This window comes from Motacilla alba, chromosome 3 (assembly GCF_015832195.1).
Source record: "Motacilla alba alba isolate MOTALB_02 chromosome 3, Motacilla_alba_V1.0_pri, whole genome shotgun sequence".
NCBI lineage: Eukaryota > Metazoa > Chordata > Aves > Passeriformes > Motacillidae > Motacilla > Motacilla alba.
Window position 1 is genome coordinate 37,243,016 of NC_052018.1, and position 21,479 is coordinate 37,264,494.

General features: G+C 34.7%; 1 protein-coding gene across 9 annotated transcripts in view; it reads right to left on the minus strand.

Moving 5' to 3' along the window:
- Positions 1-21,479, minus strand: part of MAP3K7 (mitogen-activated protein kinase kinase kinase 7) — a 46,001-nt gene that overhangs the window by 21,461 nt on the left and 3,061 nt on the right. For 7 of the 9 annotated variants that reach the window (XM_038130785.1, XM_038130784.1, XM_038130783.1 and 4 more), the window contains exons 2-10: positions 12,859-12,969; positions 11,195-11,260; positions 10,249-10,294; positions 9,459-9,597; positions 8,216-8,340; positions 4,526-4,654; positions 2,260-2,390; positions 1,757-1,838; positions 425-576 (exon numbers count right to left, since the gene is read on the minus strand). In XM_038130785.1, coding sequence (XP_037986713.1) covers positions 425-576; positions 1,757-1,838; positions 2,260-2,390; positions 4,526-4,654; positions 8,216-8,340; positions 9,459-9,597; positions 10,249-10,294; positions 11,195-11,260; positions 12,859-12,969 — 981 coding nt within the window. Of the gene's footprint in view, positions 1-424; positions 577-1,756; positions 1,839-2,190; positions 2,210-2,259; positions 2,391-4,525; positions 4,655-8,215; positions 8,341-9,458; positions 9,618-10,248; positions 10,295-11,194; positions 11,261-12,858; positions 12,970-21,479 lie in introns of those variants that run through there. The other 2 variants (XM_038130791.1, XM_038130792.1) reach the window with 2 other exon arrangements.

Sequence of the window (21,479 nt, forward strand, 5' to 3'; positions counted from 1 at the left end):
CACAGACAAAAAAATCAGTAGAATTAGGCCAATATTGTCATAAGAGAATCTTTGTATTTTTGCATTCTGAATTCTACTTCAAAATTCACCTAAAATGTTTAATCCCTTCATGTCATCCTAGTATTTTGGTTATAAATTAAGGCAGCAATTTTCAAACATACTTTTTTAATCTAATCAATCCCTTTAAATACATTTGGTATGTATTTAAAGGGATTTATAAGATTAAAATTAGAGCCTTCCAGTTTACCTTTTTGGCATCAAACAACATTTTTCTGTCCCTTTTCTTCTATATTCTTCTCCTATAACTAACTGGATCCAATTTTGCACTCTTTTGAATGAGGACACATGTTTCAGACTAGACAACACTTATGTCTACCCATGTCCACTTTGTTACTATGGTTCAAAACTGCACCCGTTGGCTTACCGGCTGCTTGGCTGTGTTTTTGATTTGCTGTGCCAATTTTGATTCTAAACGTTTAATAGTGTCATTGGTGGAAGCTCCTTGGAAGTCACTTGGCTCCATGTTAGCATCGCTCTTGTTACTTGTGTTTGTAGAAGTGATGTCCATGAACGAACCTAGAAACCAGTAACAAGGAAAAGCATATGAGAATGTCCACTAAAAATACTGAAGTGCATCTCTTCACAGCAAAGCTCTCAGAGGTCTAACTTGCCTTTAAAGCAACATTTTGAAAACTTTTAATGAAAGACAAGTAGCAAGACTGCTACAGATCAATTAGTAAAAGAAGCAAGAGCAGTGAAAAAAGAATATGTATCTAAATACTGTGATAACATTCTGAAGTCAATCTTTACCTCTCTTTGAAATTTCTAACGTAGATGTTATATTAACAACACAACAGCAACCTCATTCACAATTAATGACAAAAAGCATCATTAATCACAGAGCAGCACAAATACCAGAAAAATATCAGCCAATATCTATTCACAGTTTGAAGTGATAAATTCACTTAAAATCATGTGCTGAGAGGTGGAGAAAAACTAGTAAAGTCAGTGAAATGCTAAAGCTGCAAAGATTTTTTTGATATAAAGATCACTAAGCTGCAAAGTAGTCAGTGAAGCTTAATCCAAAATAGCAGCAATTTCTTTGGTGATAGAAAATAATTCAACCAAGCAGAGGAAACTGAAGACATGTAAAATGAAAAACTACTTAAGGGGAAAAAAATCTACTCTAAACAATGAGGAAAATAAATGATTTATTATTATTATTATTAAAAGGATTTCTTTGAGGGCAAAACTACCTGAAAGTCTAGCCCACATTTTGTTCCATCCACCAAAATTTCTAGTGATTTTTCTTGCACTTATTTTAAATTACTGTATTTACTGCAACTTATCATAAAACAAATCCAAGTTTAAATTGTGGAGATTGCAACTTAAATCAGATGCAGCTTAGTGAAGCATTTTAAATTGACAACTCCTAAACATTACATATGAGTAAAAGAGTGTCAATTGCTAACAACATTCATGGGGAAAAAATGGAGACATTAAACCTGGGCATTTGGAGACAGCTTTTGTTAAAGGCTTTTTCTTCATTACAAGTACACTTCAGCAAAACCATTTGACTGAGAACACTAAATATGATGCGGTATGAGGTATTAACAAAATAAAAAGGGTCTGCTGATGTTTAAGATTTTGGAAGTATTTTCAATTTAAAGTTCACAGTCAATGTAAGAACGTGCTTTATAATCTATCTGCATCATTTCATGTTGCTGTTCTTTTTCTCTAACTTATATAAATATACCTGTGCTAGTGGCAGAGTTGCTTTGGCCTTCATCTGAATACTGGCAAGGATACTGCAGAGGTTCATCAGCTCCTGGAAAGTACTGTGAAAAAACAGTAGTTATTTAATAAATAAGTAATAAACAACTGTTTTCAAATTATTTAAATAGTACCTCATAATTTATAAGTGTAAATTCTACATTACATTTATATTAATTTATTTAGAAGATAAATGAATGCAATAATTTTTAATAATTTAATGCATTACATACACCTATGACTTTGTTTCTTTTGTCAAATCTATTATGAGTTATTATACCCCTTCAAAGAGGAAATTTATATTTTTATATATAAAAGACAAATTATTTCCCTTCAATAATTTGATAATTTCTGTCAAAAACAGAGAGGCAAAAGAAAACACACAAGCCCACCTCTGGAGTGGGATGAAAGGCATACCTTTTGTACATCAATTTTCCAGCTTAATAGTTTAAGAAATGATTAAAATACTTAAATAAATTTTGATACCCGCATCAAGTGTGTCATTATTTTAACAATTTCCTCCATGGATGGCCGTTGTGAGGGATCCTTGGACCAACAACGGGTCATTAAACTCTCAATTGGTTTAGGTAAATTTTTGATCAGTGGTGGCCGGGTACCTGCAATTGAAATTGTAAAAAACCTTAAACTTTTTAAACAGATTGTAAAACAACTGAAAGTGTCTGATCTCACTCCAGTATTTTGCTAAATAAATAAAGGAAAATGCAGAATTAATTGTAATCTGGATGAACTGGCTTGTACTTAATTTTCTCTCTTACAAACAAAAACTGACAAGAAAAGTTCCTTTGCACTACACAGCAGCAGTAGAAAAAAATTCAACTTTTCCTTCAGTACAGGTTTGAATACATTCACTGACTTACTAAATACAGCATATTACAAAGGCTAATGAAATGTTACTTCTTGCTCAAGAATAAAGTTCTAGGCCAAACTAGGAAGCAAGTAGTAACAGTCTTTGGTTCCTAATGCTATATTCCCAAGAAAAAAAAATCAAAACAAAACAAAAAAAACCCCAAACAAACAAAAAACAAAACAAAAAACCCCAACAAAACAAAACGAAACAAAACAAAACAAACAAACAGAAAAACCCAAAAGACTTAAAGTATTTTAGAAAGCTGATTTTACTCCTAAGAACATCCTGAAAAATTTATCAGGAACTGGAACTACCTATTTTATGTGACTTTTTCATGGTCTATACTCACTTTTAATAATATTTTACTTCAAGTATTGTGTAACTATTCAGCTGTTTTTTGCTTCAAGTTCTTCCTCTTATTATGAGAACAATTAATGGACAACCAGTTGTGCTGGATATATGAGACACAGTGATGGTTTGCAAAGAAAGTAGTAAGTATTTAAGAATATATTAAACAGAACAAGTAATACATGAAGTAAGAATGCCACAATAGTTTTAAGTGAGATGAAGAGAACTAACACTTCCTTCTTAAGAAAAAGGAAAAAGAAAATGGGAAAAGATAAAGAAGATAAAAAAGATAAAATTTTAAAGCAAAAGTAGGTACAGATAGTGAATTTTAAAGTATACTCCCACACCTTACTGAGGCTTCCTTATTTAGTACGAGATTTACATTTAGTTTTACAGTAAATACTTTTATGCAGGGCACTTATCACTCTTAATCTCAATGTCCAGCGTCCTTGAAAAACTGGAGAATCTCATTCTTCATTCAAAAATGGCATTCACAAACATCTCTCTATATGCATTAAGACTATAATATTCATTGATTCTGTCTCTGCTTGCCCCATTCTCTTCTTAGAACAGGATGTGCCTGTGCTCACCTTATGCTTCTATCCTTTACTACTGAAGCAATGACACTCAGGCAGAGTACCAGCCTTCATTGCTTGTTTATTAATTTTTTCTTCCAAAAAGTTGGTGCTAGCCTAGATGTTGCCTCTCACTAATGGCAGAAACTCTTTGCAGACATTCACTAAACTGCTTCACTATCATTACTTTATTGGTCAGAAGACTGTTTTGCCATGGTACCTGAAAACACAGTAGTAAAAAAGTTACACCTCTAGCATGAAGATACTACAGTCTACTCTACTACACTGACCAATGTTATACTACTGCTTTAAAGAAAGTCCATTTGAACAACACCACTGGGTCCTGTTCATAGTCTAAGCTCCTGAAAATCTGTTCTGCACAGCGCCTAGCACAGTAGAGTGCTGCTCCATGAGTGCAGTTACCTAGGCATAAAGGTAAAACCATTCAAACAGCAGAATAAAAAAACAAGCCCCAAAACACCACAGATAAAAAACAAAAGTAATATTTTTAATGTCTAATGGTCTGGGAGGAGGTTTCACAGTTTCTAAGATTTCTAAACACAGGTTAAGTTTCTTAAAGTTACATATTTCTTGTAGATTAAAAAAAAAAAAAAGGTAAAAGAAAGATGATGTAGCTAATAAAACCATCATTCAGCCAGGTAAGAGGTTCTTCTTAGATCACTTTTAAAATGGAGTGTTGTAATAACAGGGACATTACTCTTCATCCTTCTTTGTTCATACACCAGTTACATGTAGCAAACACTGTAGCAGCCAAGTAACTCAAAACCCACACTGACACAAAGTGGCAGTGTCTAACTGTTCAGTCTTTGTGACAAAAATGCATATTCAATGAAGCACAAAATGGAAACACTAGTAATTTAAAGCTGTACAGTTAAGAGTGTTTAGCAAATTTATAAGTCATATACACAACTTCAAATGCAATAAAGTATTTTCAACTCACCATTGTGAACTGCCCACATTATTCGGAAGGCTGGACCACCAATCTCATCAAAAGGTTTCCTACGGGTGATTACCTCCCAGAGAATAATACCCCAACTGAAAACGTCACATTTTTCACTGTAATTGCTACCTGGAAGAAAGCCATCAATATAATTTGACTCTTTTCTATGTAACATGTCAAAAAGAAATATAGTTTGAGCAGATCAGAGAATCAGTTTGGAAAAGAGCTCCAAGATCACCGAATCCAATCTTTCACTAAACACCATAATGTCAACTAAACCACGGCACTAAGTGTCATGCTGAGTCACTTCTTCAATGCTTCCAGGGATGCTGACTCCACCACTCCCCTGGGCAGCTTGCTCCAATAAATAAATAGCTTTACATACTTTCACTTCACATTTATTTTGCTGAGAAAAAACAGTTTTCTAAAGCTGGCTGATTCATGTTAACTTTAGTCTGAAACCACTTGACAGTATGACTGTTAAGAATGTCCCTCTCTGGGAATCAATGCTTTTCATTTGGAGTCATCTTGAAATGACAAAATGCATCACTTTTCTTATATAATATAAACTGCAATTTATTAGGTTTTAAAAGTCTCTTGCATTCAGGGTTTAATTGATTATGTTTGCTTCCTCTAAATGTTTTTCAATTCACCTCTTCCAACCTTAGTCACGATCTGCCAGCCAATAACATCTGTCATATCCATTACTCTTAATTAATTACAGGTCTTCAGAAGAACTACTAAGTTACCACATGAACAAAACAGGAGAGTCCTCAATTCCTCACCATCTTATTTCCTCCTTTTTTATTAATGTTATTATTTTTGTAATGTCATTACTTAATTAAAATTATTTGACCATAAATTCCATATATCTAAGACTCCTAAGGTGCTGAAGACAGGTTGGAGACACAGAATAATAAATAAAAATGTTCAGAGGCTACAAAGAAAGAATATATGCTTTGTAACTATAACTCATGCAAATGCTAATAAGAAATGTGAATGGCTAATGACATGAGAATAAATGTGCGAATATGAATTATAGGAGATTTGCTCACCTATCTTCAAACAAGGATTAAAACTGGCATATAGTGGCCAAGAGATCTTTTTGGTTATACCTAATCAGAAAGCATTATTCAGACTACTCATTTCAGTAACAGTGGAATTAAAGAAGTCTAGTTCCATGTGAATACCCACCATATAGCAATAGTTGCAACAGGCTCCATCCACTACCTGTGAGGCAACTTCCTCTGCCCCCATACCCCTGACAAAATGCAAGGCAAACAGCCTGTTCTCTGGTCAGTTCTTCCAGTCCAGCCAGTTTGCAAGGCAAACACGAGAAACAGGCTGCAGCATGAACCACAAGTCCTCTTTAAGTGAACCCACTAATTTGGACTTAACAAAACTCTCTAAGAATGTGGATCTCAAAAACTCTGTACACCTGTATCAAAACAGCCAAATGTGGCTAATGAGTTCAAAAGGTACGAAGAAGAAAAAGTCAGCTTTATCAGTCAGCTCATTTTCAAAGATGCTGGGGAAAAAAAGTCATGTAAACAATGGCAGATCACTAAGGAAAGCAAAACAGTCTCATCTATGCAGTCACAGAACTTCTGTAACACACAGCGTATGAAACTAAAGTAGTACTAGTCCCCTATTTGAGCAATGGAATTCTACTTTGTAGCTGAGAAGTCTTGGACTAATTCTGAAAAGTGAGAGTCCAAAATAAGTGAGAAAGTATTCTGTATTGTTTCCTTATTATCCCAAAGCAATTTAATTTTCTTTTAAAAAATATTTACTTCTAATGGGAGTTCTTATATTGGAATAGCTCTCTTTTACTTCATCCTGATCTGTAGCCTATTATTTTCATTTAGATTATTTGATCTGTACAAGGCTTTAGGTGCCCTAAAGCCTTAGGCTTAAAATGGGGGAAAAATTCTTAATATTACAGTAACTCGTTCACTAAAAAACATGTCCTGTAACAGATGCTTTTCATGCCTTTATTGTTCTCACCTAGAAACCTTAGTACAAGAACAGCACCAAATTAATATTAGCCTTTATTCCACTGTTGAATTCTGCTGCAGTAACACAAGCAAAGACATTTTTAACAATTTTGCCATTTAAAGTGGGTATTTTTAGTAGTTTAATGACTGTTCCAAGAGTAATTTGATATGCTGCATTGTAGAAGATGCATCATACTAGATTCTTTCGTCTCCTTGATGCTTGTGCTTTTATAATGACTTGTCTATTTTTCAGTAAATGCTTTCAGCTAAAAGCACATGAAAACAGCTGTAAACTGAAGGCTTCTTGCACTATCCAACAATAACTGCAATACAAGATTTCTTTCTACTTTGCTGGATTCATACACTAGAGGAACTAGGATATGAACTGAAAATCCCTACTACAATACCCTTATTTATATCCATTTAATATTAAGATCTTTAAGAAAAAAAATCTATCTTTAACACTAATATTCAATTGCTTATTTCCAAAAGAAAAAAAAATCTCCTATTTATGCAATGTAATTTAATAGCAAACAAGTGTTAAGAAAAGAAGCAGTCCTGGCTAAAAAAACAGAGGAAGTGCTTGAATATAGAATGACATAATGGAAAATTTTCAGGCATCAGAGTGAAACAAATAATCCTTCAGTTGGTACTCTAAGCAATATGTGGAAGAAAATGGTACCTTCAGAACAAAAGTTCCAAAGGTGATGTTGGGAGGAATCCTAAAACTCTATATGGACAGTCTCTGGAATAAGGACAGTAAAAAGAAAAGAAGCCACTTGGATCCAGAATCTGGGAAACCACTGCTGCACATAGGCACTTGCCAAATATACCAAATCAAAGACACCTGCTTCCTAAAGCAGGAGGATGACTTTTCCAGACCATTGCTAAATTGCATTGATAATTAAGGTACAGAGAGATTAAAAGGTGTTTAATCTGCAATTTAATATCTGTGGGTTTATTTCTTTGATAATCATGCAGCAATTATAGGTATCTAATTATTAAGTATCATCAGTCTTCCCCAATTACACTCCAAGAAATAGCTTGTTTTTCTACATAACCAAATTAACTGGTATTAACAAGTTCCTCAGTATGTTGGAAAGAGGAAGTACATCAAATCTCTAAATTACACAAAAAGCAGATGAAGATGAGATTTACAAGAAAGTGGGGGATGAAAAAAGAAAGCAATTATGTTCAATTTAGAGACTCTAACAGGGAAATTCTAAAGTTAAAAGCTAATCAGAGTAGGGAGTGAAAGTAGTGTCAGTGTATTTAAATGACAGAGGAGTTTGAAATGATTTAAGAATCTTAGAAACAGCAAAATTGTGGGTAAAGAGCCCTCTGGCTGTATTATACTGACTTACAATATAAGGAACTGCAGCTGTCTAAAGGTACTCCTTATGTAAATCTCAGCAATGACAAATAAAAGTTCTACATCTTCATGTAATTAAATATCTAATAATAACATGAGAGAATTGGTTCAGTGCTGTTCTTCAAACCTCTGCACAATTATTTGACAATATACACTTGTAGAGATTTAAAAAAAAAAGTCAGACTTCTGCCAAAACTCTTTCAGTTGTTACCTCAACTTTGGTAAACTTTATTGTAAAGACTACATGATGCTCTTATACACATTAATTCACGGTTGCATCCCTATAAAGAAAATGTAATATTAACACTGAATTTTTATTACCTTCAAAAACTTCAGGTGCCATCCAAGCAGCACTTCCTTTGTTGTTGGTCATGTGTGTTTGAATATCACAGGCTGTACCAAAGTCACAGATTTTTAGAACTGTCCCCCCAGCTACCAAGAGCAAACTGTCAAAGAAGAAAAAGGATATTAAACCACTTTATTTAAATTTTTTTAATCCCAACAATTATCATTCTAATGTAGGTAAATATCTTAAGCTTTGTATCTCCGGGCTTTGTTTTATAATCTGAAATACAGAAGGTAATTTGTGTCTAATGTGAACATATAACATATTTTAAAATAACTCAATATATGATGTAATTTATTAATATTTCTACATGTTAGATCTTAAATAAATATCTTTAGCCATAGTAAATCACTCAGCATATACTGACAAAAGCAGACTTTCAGATACCAGGGGCTGAAAACCAACAAGTGCTGTAACAATTTTACCAAAAGAAGAATAATCAAGTTTCCCACCAATGTCAGTCAATGTAGCTATTTAAATGGAAGCACTTCAAACTTGAACTCTCTAAACTTCAAACATGTGAACTCTCTAAATCAAAACTGGGGAATACAAGAAAGAACTAAAGATTTAAATTGTGGTTTCATGTTATAATTTTACCTGGTAATAACTGCAGATTACCACCAAAAAAGGGATGATTCTGCTGATCCTCAAATATCTCTTTCTATCTAATCTGTGGAGCCAGATCTGAAGCTGTAAAATGAGCTGGATAACAAACTGACTGGGTAAGAAACTATTAAATTTTGTTTTGGTGGGAAATGATGGAAGCTTCTGGCAGGGGTAGTGGAACAGGCAGAAGGAGGGATAAAGGAGGATGGCCATGTGGCAAAAGAGCTCTAATGCAACAGATTAAATATGACATTAGAAACAATTAACCCCCCCACAAAGTTCTCCTCTTGAACACCACAACCATTCCAAAATTGGAAGATTTTAAATGCTTCTGATTAGCAGCCCTATCCCTAATAAACTTCTTTTCCATGATGCTGGAGAGGAGCAGGGTATTTTTCCAGTTGAACAGAAAGTAACTGAATACAGTTAATTTTCTGTATCATAAACCATCATTCTGCAACTTAAGTTTCAAATGCACAGCTTTCATTTGGAATACAGTACATCTAAAAGTTAGTACCCATTAAAGGTATTTCTTTTAAATGCAATAAAATTATTGTAAATTATCTTAAATACCAACTGTAATAAAATATGAAAAATGAACTCTAAACCTACTTTGGTGGTTTCAGGTCTCTATGAATTAGAGCCTTTGGTTTCATACTGTGGAGATACGCCACTCCTTGGGAACATTGTAAACACCAACTCATGGCATGTGCAGCAGTATAATGAGGCAGAGGTTCAGCACCATGTAGCACTGCAAAACAAAGGCACAAACTAAAAAGAACTTTATTGCATATTACAACAGATACAATGGAGTTAATAAAATACCAGTCAGAAAGCTCTATGGAATCTAAATAATCACCAACACCTCATTACTGCAACAAAAAATACCTTTCTGCAGACTGTTAAAATAACAGAAATGTCAAAATATTTCCCATTTTTAGTACATTTTCCATAATCATTTATGTTAAAATTCAATGTGAAAAGTGCCGCTTGTTCTCAGCTATCCCTGGTAAAGTGTGTGTTAAACAAATGCCCAGGGAACCTACAAATTAAGGAAGAATGCTTTCAGATGTTCCACTGGAAAACCTTACATTACTTGTATAAAATATAAGAAACTGCTATCAAGAACAAACCAGTGAACTGAAAAGAGGTTTTAAAAGGCACACTCCCTTCTCCTTAAAGTTATTTTAAGAATTTCAAAGATCCATATAATAGTTGGAAGAGATCTCTGGAAGTCCACCAAGCAGGTCAAGCAGGCCCCCTCCAACCGTTTGCCCTGGACTGTGTTCAGGTGGCTTCTGAATAGCTCCAAGAATGGAGACATAATTATGAAACAACTTGTTGTTTACATGTTTGCCCTAATACTAGCACTTTAACTCCAGGAAGTTGAAATGATACTCACCATTGTATAGAGAACCTCCTTCAGCATACTCCATAACAAGACACACCTTTGGGGGGAAGGGGACAAAAAACAGGCATATTTTCAATGCAGAGGCAGAAAATAGCTTTTGTGAATTGAAAGGGAAGTTCTTTAAGAGCAACTGCAAAGCCTCCATACCTAAGCTAATGAAAAATACATCAGTCAGGTTGAAATGCATGTATTTACATGTAAGAAAAAATCAATTTTACACTTAGTTCTCACTGGAAGTTAGAAAATAAAAGAATGACCTCCCTCCTCCTCAGACTTAATAAGCAAATACTGTCTTCCAACTGCAAATCATTGTCCTTTATTCCTTTAGTGCCTTACAAAAAAAATTTTGTTAAATACTATGCCAGAAAAATTTCCAATAGTACAAAGAAAGAAAAGGGATGCAGCTTCATTTTAAGCAATTAAATAGTCCATACAAGAATTACCTAAGGATACATCTGTCCTGTCAAGGTACCCTCTTTTCTGCTTAGAGAATTTGTGAGACTGTTTGCAGCTGTGGCAGAAAGCAAGCAAATTCTGAAAATTACATGCATGAAAATAGGAGCTGATTTACAAGACACAGTCATGTCTTGAAGCTGCATTTCTTTCTGTACTGATTTGCAATTAATAGGATTGTAGATATGAATGTAATTACATTATGTAATACACAAGATACCATTTTGACAAACTGAAGTATAACTGTTATTGAGAAACAGATTTGGGGTGTTCTTGAAAGAATTTATTTTTTATAGCAGTAGAAAGGAAAAATAAATACCTGAAAATATCAACCAACCTACATATCTGTATATTTCCTTATTATGACTAAAACATGAAAAATATATGAAATATACTTTTTTAATATAAAATACATGTTCTGTGCATTGATACTTGTGTATGTTAAGCTAGTTATCTTTTGTCATACTAACAAGCTATAACTTACTGGGTTTAGGCAGGCTCCATATAACTTGACAATATTGGGATGGTTCACCCGTGACAGTTGTCGAAGCTGCAATACAAATCACAGAGTTTCAAACCACAGGAAAAAAAGGCTAATGCTTTATTTTCATAGCTATAAATAATACATCACAACAGCAAGTACAGTTTTCTCTGTCTACATAACTCCAGATGGTGATTTTACGAATTAGATTTATGTCACTCTTTTAATTTATGTAATCAGGTTTGTGTCAAACTGGACATGTATTTTAAAAGAAAGTTTGATGAAATTATGTTTAAAGAAAGTATTTTTGTCAGGCTATAGTAAAGTCACTCAAGACACAAGCACTGGGCAACTATGACGTCTATAGATTTGGTGCTCTTCCTCAAGCCTTCAATTTTGGGATTACATAAAAATTGTCTGATTAAATTTAAAAAATCAGAATCATACTGTCTGTTCTGACAATATAAAGGACAAAAGTTCTAAAGTCCCCAAGCCCACAATCCCATAAAATAATTTAATATTAGAATGACATAGTTCCAAGAACTTATTACTATTTGTACTGACAATTGCATTATTTTGCATTGGGATTTTTTTACTAGTACACAGTAGTAGCAAGCAAAAATTATTTTTTTTCCCTGTATCGAGACTGCCAAAGTACTTTACACTGTCTTCGGAGCAAATGCTATTTTTTCTATACACTTCAGAAGATCTAAAAAATCAGAATGAAATATTTCAACTAATGCTTGCAGTGTGCAGGGTTTCCCAAATAGCAATAATTACTGAAACATTTCTGGGATTATCTGCTCAGATCTCTTTCGACCACAAAAATCCCAGGAGACTGATCGGATTTACTCAGCGTTAAACCAGACTCAGATTAATAACCTTAAAAACTTTCCATCATAATGAACAACATATAAATATTTACAGAAAGGTGTACTACAAACATGTTTTTTTCAGCCTTTTAGTGTGTCACATTTTATAAGAGTTAGGTGGAAATTTAAGAGTTTTATTTTTAACATATATTGTGTGTCCTGAACATTCTAAGCTATAACTGAATAAATACTAAGCAGCATGTCACAATATATGTCATTTAAATTAAGCTTTTGATTCTAGAAAATATTATGTATCTTGGGAAGTTTATCAGTGTATCTGAACTACTCAAGACATTTTAAAATAAGCAGACCTTGAATGAAAACAGTAATTACCTTTAAGGTAGTAATGTACGTGCATAGAAGAAAAAAAATTAATCAAATTATTTGAACTGCTGAAAAACCTCAGAAACGGTTTCTAATATCAACCTGATTGTACTGGAGAACCTATGCTGTGGCCCCTGGAAGTGTTAATCAGCTTCAAGGCTTTGGTGGGTATTCCAGCTGCACCCTGACTGCACACTGGGACAGAATCTAAGAACTGCTATTTCCCTGCCTGTGTGCCTTTGTTTCTCCCACACTCTTGCTTTCCAGCTTTTATGAGAAGCAAGCTAAAGGACCTGCAATGTGCTTTGACAGGTCTCCTGTTCTGCAAGACAAGGGTCCAGGCCTGAACTGGGTACTGCAGGCAGCATTTATCTTGTGACAAAGACATAGCTTTTAGTACACTGAATGCACCCCTGAATTTCAGGAAACAAGCTCTACCAAAACCCATATTTTCCATCAAACATACTGTACCTCTACAATGAAGGCTTTTCTTTCAGATTCACTTTCTATCTGTTTAATGGCTACATCTTTAGCTCGCCATTTTGCCTTGCAGACCACACCAAAGGCTCCTCTTCCAACAACCTAGAACAAAATATAAAACGCTGGAGTTAAAATTTGAAACAGTTTCATTCGCTGTGCAGGACTTCACAAAGAGAAAGAAATTTAATTTAGAAAACTAAAGTAACACAGGCTCGAGTTTTGCAGTAGGAATTGAATACTATGACATCAAAGCATAACTGGTCTTAGCTAAGCTTGCTCAAGAGATCATTTAGACAAGAATTAGAAAACACATACAAAAAAATTAATTACTAATGTGCAGTGACATATCTCAGAAAAGTATAATCTCAATTATTTAGAACAAGATTTGCTCAGAAGAAAACTAAAGGAATGACACCAATTTTTTTTTTTTTTTTTAGGTTTCACCCCTGAAATTACATCTATCTGCTGTATTTGTTTATTCTTGCTAAAAAACAGGAATTAAGACTTCTGAAATTTAAATGCATACACAACTGCACAGGACCATGATGAAATCAGGACGAGATGTTCCATGTGCTCAAAGTTATCAGTTCATTTTCTCACAGATGACTCAAGAGTGTGATAGCAGTAAATTATCCTGCAAGTCCTCCAAAAAAGTGTCTATGAACGAAGTTTTCCCTATTTCTGTTGCTTTCTAGCTTATTTGGAATTAACATTGCCTAAAACTGTAGAAAAAAACAACCCCAGACAAGAGTTATAACTCTTCACTGTCACTTTGCAAAAGCAGTAGTAGCTGCTCCTGCATACTATAGTGTTCAAGTAATCCTTAACCTTTGTTGTGAAGAAGCTCCAACACCAACATTATTTAGAGCAGCTCTTTGAAACCAAGCATAGAAATGAAAGCAGGATAGAAAGAAGGTCACTTTCAGTTACTGGTGAATTACACATGATGTTTAATTGAAATTCCACTTCTTTTAATTGCTCCTCAGAGGAAAAATGGCAACATACAGAAATAATGACAAAACATGTATGTGAGATGTAAAATTGAAATGAAGGTGTTGCCAAAACAGTGATGCAACCACTACAGGAAAGCAGAGACAAGTGCGTTGTTACTCATATGCTCAAGAGAAAATGATGATGAGGAGGAAACCTAAGGTGCACACAGGTACAGAAGGAAAAGGAGCTCCTCCAAATGCAAAAAATGCAAGGCAGGCAAGATGAGAAGTAGGAGAGAGAAGGAGAAACAAGGGGCTGACTACCATTCAGGTAATCCTTGGGTTAGGTTCTTACTATGTGCTTTCCAAATAAATAAATAGTGAAACTGATTTCCCCTGGGAATGGGATGGAAAGGGCTGTAGATGCATAACTCAAGACCTGCTAAACTGTCATGATGGATATGAGAAAGTCTGCAATCAAGGCAGTTAAAAAAAAAATCAAGATCTTGCATAAAGAAAGATCAAAAAAGGCAAATTATGCTTAATATTTCTTAGAAGTTTCATGTGGATATAAGAGACAGCTGCCCCTGACAGCCATGGTGATCAATGGCACTTTCTTCTTCTGGTTTCCTTATTACTGTAAGAAATATTTTTCTTTTACATTACAGCATGCACTTAGCCTTCCAGGAGTTCCTGCCATCTCATGTTTACTTTCCACAACAGTGGTTCACAGACTGAGTCTGTGATAAGACATGCATGGGAGATGCACAGAACATGGCCAATTCTGCTCTGTTAAAGAACAGAACCTGTTGATCGTAACCTCATCCCCCAGCCAAAGTGCCTTGCACTTTGTGTTGCCTTGTTACATCTTGTCCTGACGTAACACATGCTAACTATTTTCTTGCATTCCACACGTGAGGTTGGAAACACCAAGCCATGAATGATAGATGAGCAGCCTACAAAAATAGTACACATAAACAAATTGGAAACAATGAGTCACTGGAAGACATAAAAGTCCCAAACAGTCTTCCTTGTTATTTCCTTTACTCTCGGGCCGTGTTTTGAATAAAACTGCTCATTTTCTTGGGGTTAGCAGACCCCCGCCTTCTACTGCCGCAAAAGTTGTCAATTACAAAGCCCCTACCCACCTTGCACAGCACATGACCAGACCTACAGAATAAGGAAAATCTCATCAGTCTGTGTGTGTGCTGTAGATCTGCATTTCACAGAAATAGTGATTAGTGAGCACATAAAAATCCACTGTGCAAGCACCTGGGAGATACTAAGGACAGTTAATGAGAGAAGGATGCCACAGAGCAGCTTGTGAAAGATGAAGTGTATTGGCACTTAGTTCCACATCTGGTGCTCCCTCACACTAAGAAGGAATCCCAATAGGGTTACCCAAGTGAGTGGGAAGAACTCTCACTTAGCGAAAAGGAAATGGGCATATAATGAATTCTCCTAGGTGGATACAATTGGCCTTATGATTCAAGCCTCTGTGAGACACCTTTTAGAAGGTTCCTTTTTTTAATATACCTTTTCTCACATGCTTTCAGAGTTTTCAACTACAAGTCTGTTATATTTAATCCAGGGACAGAAACAAAAAGAGTGATTTGAAAACAGTGCATATATGTCAGTTAAAAGATTGGTCTTAAGATTTAATGAAGTAATTTGACTTACTGTTTTTCCACTTAGCCTGAATCAGTTTCAGGCTTTTCATTTCAACAGTTTGTGATGGGCCAGGCTTACTTTTTTTCTGGTTAGTCGTATCTTTCCCTACTTAAAAGACTTGTAGATGTCCATATGTACAAATACACTATATGTGTTATGTATATGATTTTAATATTATGAATATTGAATATATACTACATATATTTTTATACATTAAATATATTTATTTTTGAGATGTGTAACAAAAAAAAAAAAGAAAGCCCATGTATCTCCCATTTGATTCCATGTGGCTAAATTCAGCTCGTAAGTCAATATAAATATATACTACTCCCCTGCAGATAAATTCATGACTATTTGCATGTTTCATCCTGAAAACTGGTACATGTACTTCCAATTAATATAGTAAAGAAATAATTATTTTTAAATGCTGTTGTATTTTTAAACTATATTTCTATTGAATGAAGAAACTCACAGAAACAAGTATACTACCCGATGTAGCATTTTACATGAGCCATGAATGTCACAATATTTGGGTTTTAGCTGAAAAGTGGAATAAATTTCAAGAATTAGATGTACTTTAAGAAGTCCCACTGATGACTGGAAAAAAAATAAAATAAAAAATAAAATCAGTGATGCACGCCACATGGAAGAGTTTACCAGGCAATCTAAACCTTAATTACATAATAGAAAGCTGTGAAACCATCAGGTATGTAAAATTTATTATTGCTGAAAATAGTTTTATAAGTGATTATGCAGTCAAGGTTTCATAACAATTTCTCAGTGACTTGGTGCCTGCTTAGGCAGAAGGTTGAACTTGAGAAGAGGACATGAATGCAGTGAATATTTACCTAGGATACAGGGAAAACAGAAGAGTTGATCCTCCATTAAAGCAGCTCAGGCTTTTGATGGCACATGAAAGGAGCAACCACCAGAAACAATGACAGATACAATACAAATTGAAGTTTCCCATATGTGAAACTCAGTGTGTTTTTCCTACTTAATCTGGAAAAAGTATCTTACTCATAGCAAAAACCCCTTTATAATCGACAGAATGCAGCTTGTGGTGGAGTCCATTTCCATACCATTTTCTTCCCTTAAATTTATTCTTTAAAGGAGTAAGTCTTAGTTATTGTCAGAACAGTTTAAACACTATGTAGTTTCCTTCAGCACCTCGTGCTGGAACTAAGTAACTTAATATCACAGGAGGGAGGCACTGCCTGAACTTTAGTTTCTTCATGCTCATTCCTTCTTGTCCCCTGCTGTTGGTGCCACACCATATGTTTGGGCAATAGCGCATATTCGGAATTATATGAAGCACAGTTAATGGAATTATTGACACAACAAATCAATAAACAGCAGTTGATCTGTAGCACTGTGTTTATTTGGAAAATGATCTAAAAATAAACACATTCTTTTGGTAAAAGATTCTGTTCCTTTAAATATCTTCTAGGAGAAAAAAGGAAGATATAGGGTAGATGAGACATTTAGAAATAGAGTAAGAACAAGTCTGCTTCTACCTTTATCACATAAGAGAATTAAGTTTGTCAAAAACCACTTGGTACATAACACAAAACCATTTTAAACTGGAAGTAACATTTAAAGATGTTCAAAGATTGAAAAGTGTATTAAAATTTATTCTTCTACCTGTAAAATACATACCAGTAAAAAGTTACATTTTACTGAGTGATAAAGTGACACGGTGAAGGACAGTGCCACTTGCATGCTTTCCAGATAATGTATTTAGAGTCTTATTTAAAGAATATGAACCATACAAGAACCCTGGAACAAGCATTACCTCTGTCTCTGTGTACAAATAGTATCAAATGCTGTACATAAACAAAGATACATGATACTGACTTGTAAGTATGTAGACTATACTGACTGGTAAGTTATGTAGACTAGAAATCATGCAGGAAATAGAGACTGCAGATATGTTAAGAGCTTAAGGATGTATTTTGTCCTAAGGGATGTGGCCAAAAATTTCCCCTCCCCCAGTAAAACAAGAAAAATGCATCTCTGTTTATTCAGATGCACCATAATTCCCTAAGAAATGTCAAAACTTTGTAAGAAATAATTTCAACTTTGCATAAACTCCACAAGTTTTCTATTAACTCAAAAATATAAAAATGCAAAGTTTTTCTCTTTATCCATAAAGTTTCCATGTAAGGTAGTTTTGCATGCTGGATACCTAGTGCTTTTCTTTCTAAAAAAAACCTTGCTGGATATATAAGACAGCAATAAAATATAATAGCTCCCTGATTAGCAGATGTAGTATTCTTTAGAGAACTGACTTCATAATTTGCAGTATCTACTGCATGACATGCTCATTTACAATTTTGGAAAGCAAGAGAAGCAGTTACAAAAATCCAAAAACAGAAACCCAACAAAACCCGTGCTTCCAAAATGACAACAGGCTTTAAGTTATCTTTAATATCTATACTGCTTTGTTTACTGGTATATTTGCTAATGAAATGGGATGTATGCAAACTGAATGTTTGGATCTCTCAAGCTCCAGACACTACACGAGACAGAGTGATAAAAAAATGTTCTATAATGTGTTCTAAAAAACACAAAAAAGAGTCGCATTTTAAAATTCAGTTGCTTCTACTCTCCCTCTCTATGAGAGCTCCAGCAGTACCAACAAAGTATACTAATACTTTCAGTTTTTCATATACGTGAAATATATGGCACATGCAGCATAAATTTAAAAAAAGTGCCAAAAGAAGCCATGAAGAACAGTTTAGAGCTTCTGAAATTATATTCCTACACTTTCTATCATTCATTCAATCAGCGTCAAATTCCAGCTTTGGTTCCTCTGTGTGTGCCATGCTTTATTAAGTAGGTTGAAGCAAATGGGCCCCGTGCCACAAATGACTGTGGCCAATACCCTGGCAGCTCTTTTAGGAAGGAGTTCAGATCTATCTGCCAATTCTCACAGCTATGTTCTTTGACTGGTTAAGTTTATTTGTACTAGTGTCAGCACAACTCTAAATGTTGCTTTTCCTTTCTGGGATTCATACAGCAATGAAGAAACTTTGAAATCCTCTCCACTTCCCCACCCCCAAAACCCCTGGAAGCAATCCTACTAATTTGAAGTAAACTAAGTAATTTAGTGTAAATTTAGTTTCCAAGTTTGAACTTAGAAGTTATGCAAAACACTGCAGGAAAAAAAAATTCTTCCTGAAAGAAACTGGTTATTAAAATCAAGTTAGATTCTTAATAAATATAGGCATGTTCTGCTTGACAAACTCATACAGTTGGTCCCTATCTAGCGTTTCATCTGTTAGAGCTGTATAACACTGCACAGTTTTCATTCAGTGGCTTGTCTATCTGAATTTAGTTCTGTTTTAAGAACTTATTATCTTTTCAGCTTCCTTAGAACATGTTAATGAAGAATCAAAGTATCATCATACATGTTCCTGAAATTACAGAATCATAGAATGGTTTGGATTGGAAGAGACCTCAAACATCATCTAGTTCCAACCTCTCGTCATGGGCAGGGACACCTTCCACTAGAGCAGGTTACTCAGAACTCCATCCAGCCTGCTCTTGAAAACTATGCTTCCAGAAATTTTTCCTTTGCCCTGAACATGCAAAAACCCCATTTTGATAGCTCAAGTCATTCCAAGAAATGCATGCATCTCAAAGATAACAGTTTATCAAGTTATACTTTCATTCTGGCTTATCACATATTGAAAAGCTTTTATGCATTGATAGGATTTTATACATCTGTCTCAAGAACTCAACTCATTTTAATTAACGGCAATTTAAAACATTAACAAAAAAACTGTCTGATGCTCCAGTATGAATCAATTTGTTCTGTTAGAGCAGCCCAGAGAGTGAATTATTGTTTTAGAAACAGGATGTTGGATAATGTGGCACTCAGAGTGCACTCTAACATGAGCCCTCTGGGCTGGAACTGTCTAAAATTACTGGTCTCTGGAAAAAAACCAAACCAGAAAACAAACAAGTATTCTGCAACTAGTAAAATACCGGTAGCAATCCACTGGGTGGAACAAATAAGGGACATGTGAAACGTGCTCTGTTGTTTCAGTTTTTTTCTTAGAGAAAGGTATTAGACATAGAACTCTATTATTATCTCATAAATATGGATCTTGCTTTCATTACTGGAACAGGAAGATCTGTGAGGTTTCTTTCCCATGTATTCTTTAGGAAGTAAAGTATGAGTCTCTTTTACAGGACACAATCTGATTCACTGAATGTATCTGCATGTGTAGAAATGAGTGTAAAGTGTCACATTAAGAGTTTAACTAGGTTATTAGCTATCTCCTAACTTACTGCACAGTAAATTTCATCCACATGGAATGGGTGTTGCATAACTTCTGCTATAAATTCACACCCCATCTGACACTTCAGCTATTTTCTTATATAAATGAATGAAGAGAATCTTTCATTGATGTAACTAAACTACATTTAAGTAGTTATTTGAATTAATTCAGAATCAGAGAAATATATTCATAATCAGAGAAAATACTGGCATATGTTTTCACCATGTACTTATTTTTTGCCTTTGTTTTTGAATACCCAGCTCTGCACCTTGAAGTCTTACTGAAAAAGGCTGAGAAATTTGACTGAGTTCAAATGGATTTTCAACTACCACCCTTGGTTCTTGAGAACCAATCTTTCTGTACTCATGTCAGACATCCAATAACGCTGTTCAGATTTCAAATCGCATCTGGTTCTTCTCTGAATTACTTCCAATTTTTCAGATTGGTATTCTACAAGTGGGGATGACCCCCCAGGTCACAGAAACAATGGAGGTAGTAACAGCTCCATGTTCAACAGCAGCTCACACAAATCTGCTTTACCTTGTAATGGACATAATCAGACACTGCATCTCACTAACTTTTTAAAAGTTAACTATGTAAAGGGAAGCAATACCCAGTTGCCTTGCTGTCTTGCTCATTCTCTTGCTTCTGAACTGCTTTGCTCCAGAATTGGAAGGAACACATGTAGTTCTCAGTACACTACTCAGTTAATGAAATTAATCAACTATTTAAAAAATATCTAGATAGGTGGATATACTATAAATTGCATCTCCTTAGTTGCTGGGACCTTAAGTAAATTTTCTAAAATAAATATTTATAAAGCTTACCTCCTCATCTTGAAGAAAACATTACCCTAACTCTCTTAGAATTAAACTACTGCCCAAATAGATTGTTGAAAAGAAACTTAATTGTAAACTGCAATATACCAGTACGGCATTAAACAACAGTTTTCAAATAATTTACATTTCAGACCATCCAAAAGTAACTTGCAACTATGCAAATATAGCATTAGTTTTTTAACTTGTCTACAGCAGGCAGTGACTGGGCAGGGTTGCAGTATACATGACCAGACATGTACCGTTGGCTGTGCAGTCCAAGCATACACACATCATGTGATGAAGAAGTCTATGTTTTGGCCATGTATGGGACTGTTACCCAGTTACCTGGTGGAGGAAAGCCTGTGGAATTTTCAGGAAAGAGTGGCAGGGAGTAGGCTGCCAGAACAATTAAAAACCAAAGTCTGTTTAAGCTTAGATGTGGAAACTCCCCTGGGAAGAAACAACGAGAGTATTGTTCTAGATTTAAATATGAGATTTTAAAACAAGGCTATTAGGCCTTTTATTGTTGACTTGATTTCAGTCATATTAGATTTTATTTTTTCAAATTCTAATGATTTTTCTACACAATACAAAGAACTTAAAATGGCCATTTTCACAATCAAAAACTTGCATAGTGAAATAAAGAGCACTTCTGTTGAACAAAAGATTTGTGTTGTTTTTCCCCTTCTAGTTTTGAAGATGCTCCTGCTGTGTCACATCAATTTTGATTCGACTCCAACTCTTTCACAATAATTGTCTCTATGGTTTACTTCATTTTAAGCACCTGAAATAACAAAAAGGCATTCTGAAGCTGGAGACGTGTTTGACTGGTGGGAAGTAACACTACAGTTAGTCATGTGCATGGTAGCTAAAGCAAAATATGGTATATTCTTGTTTTTATC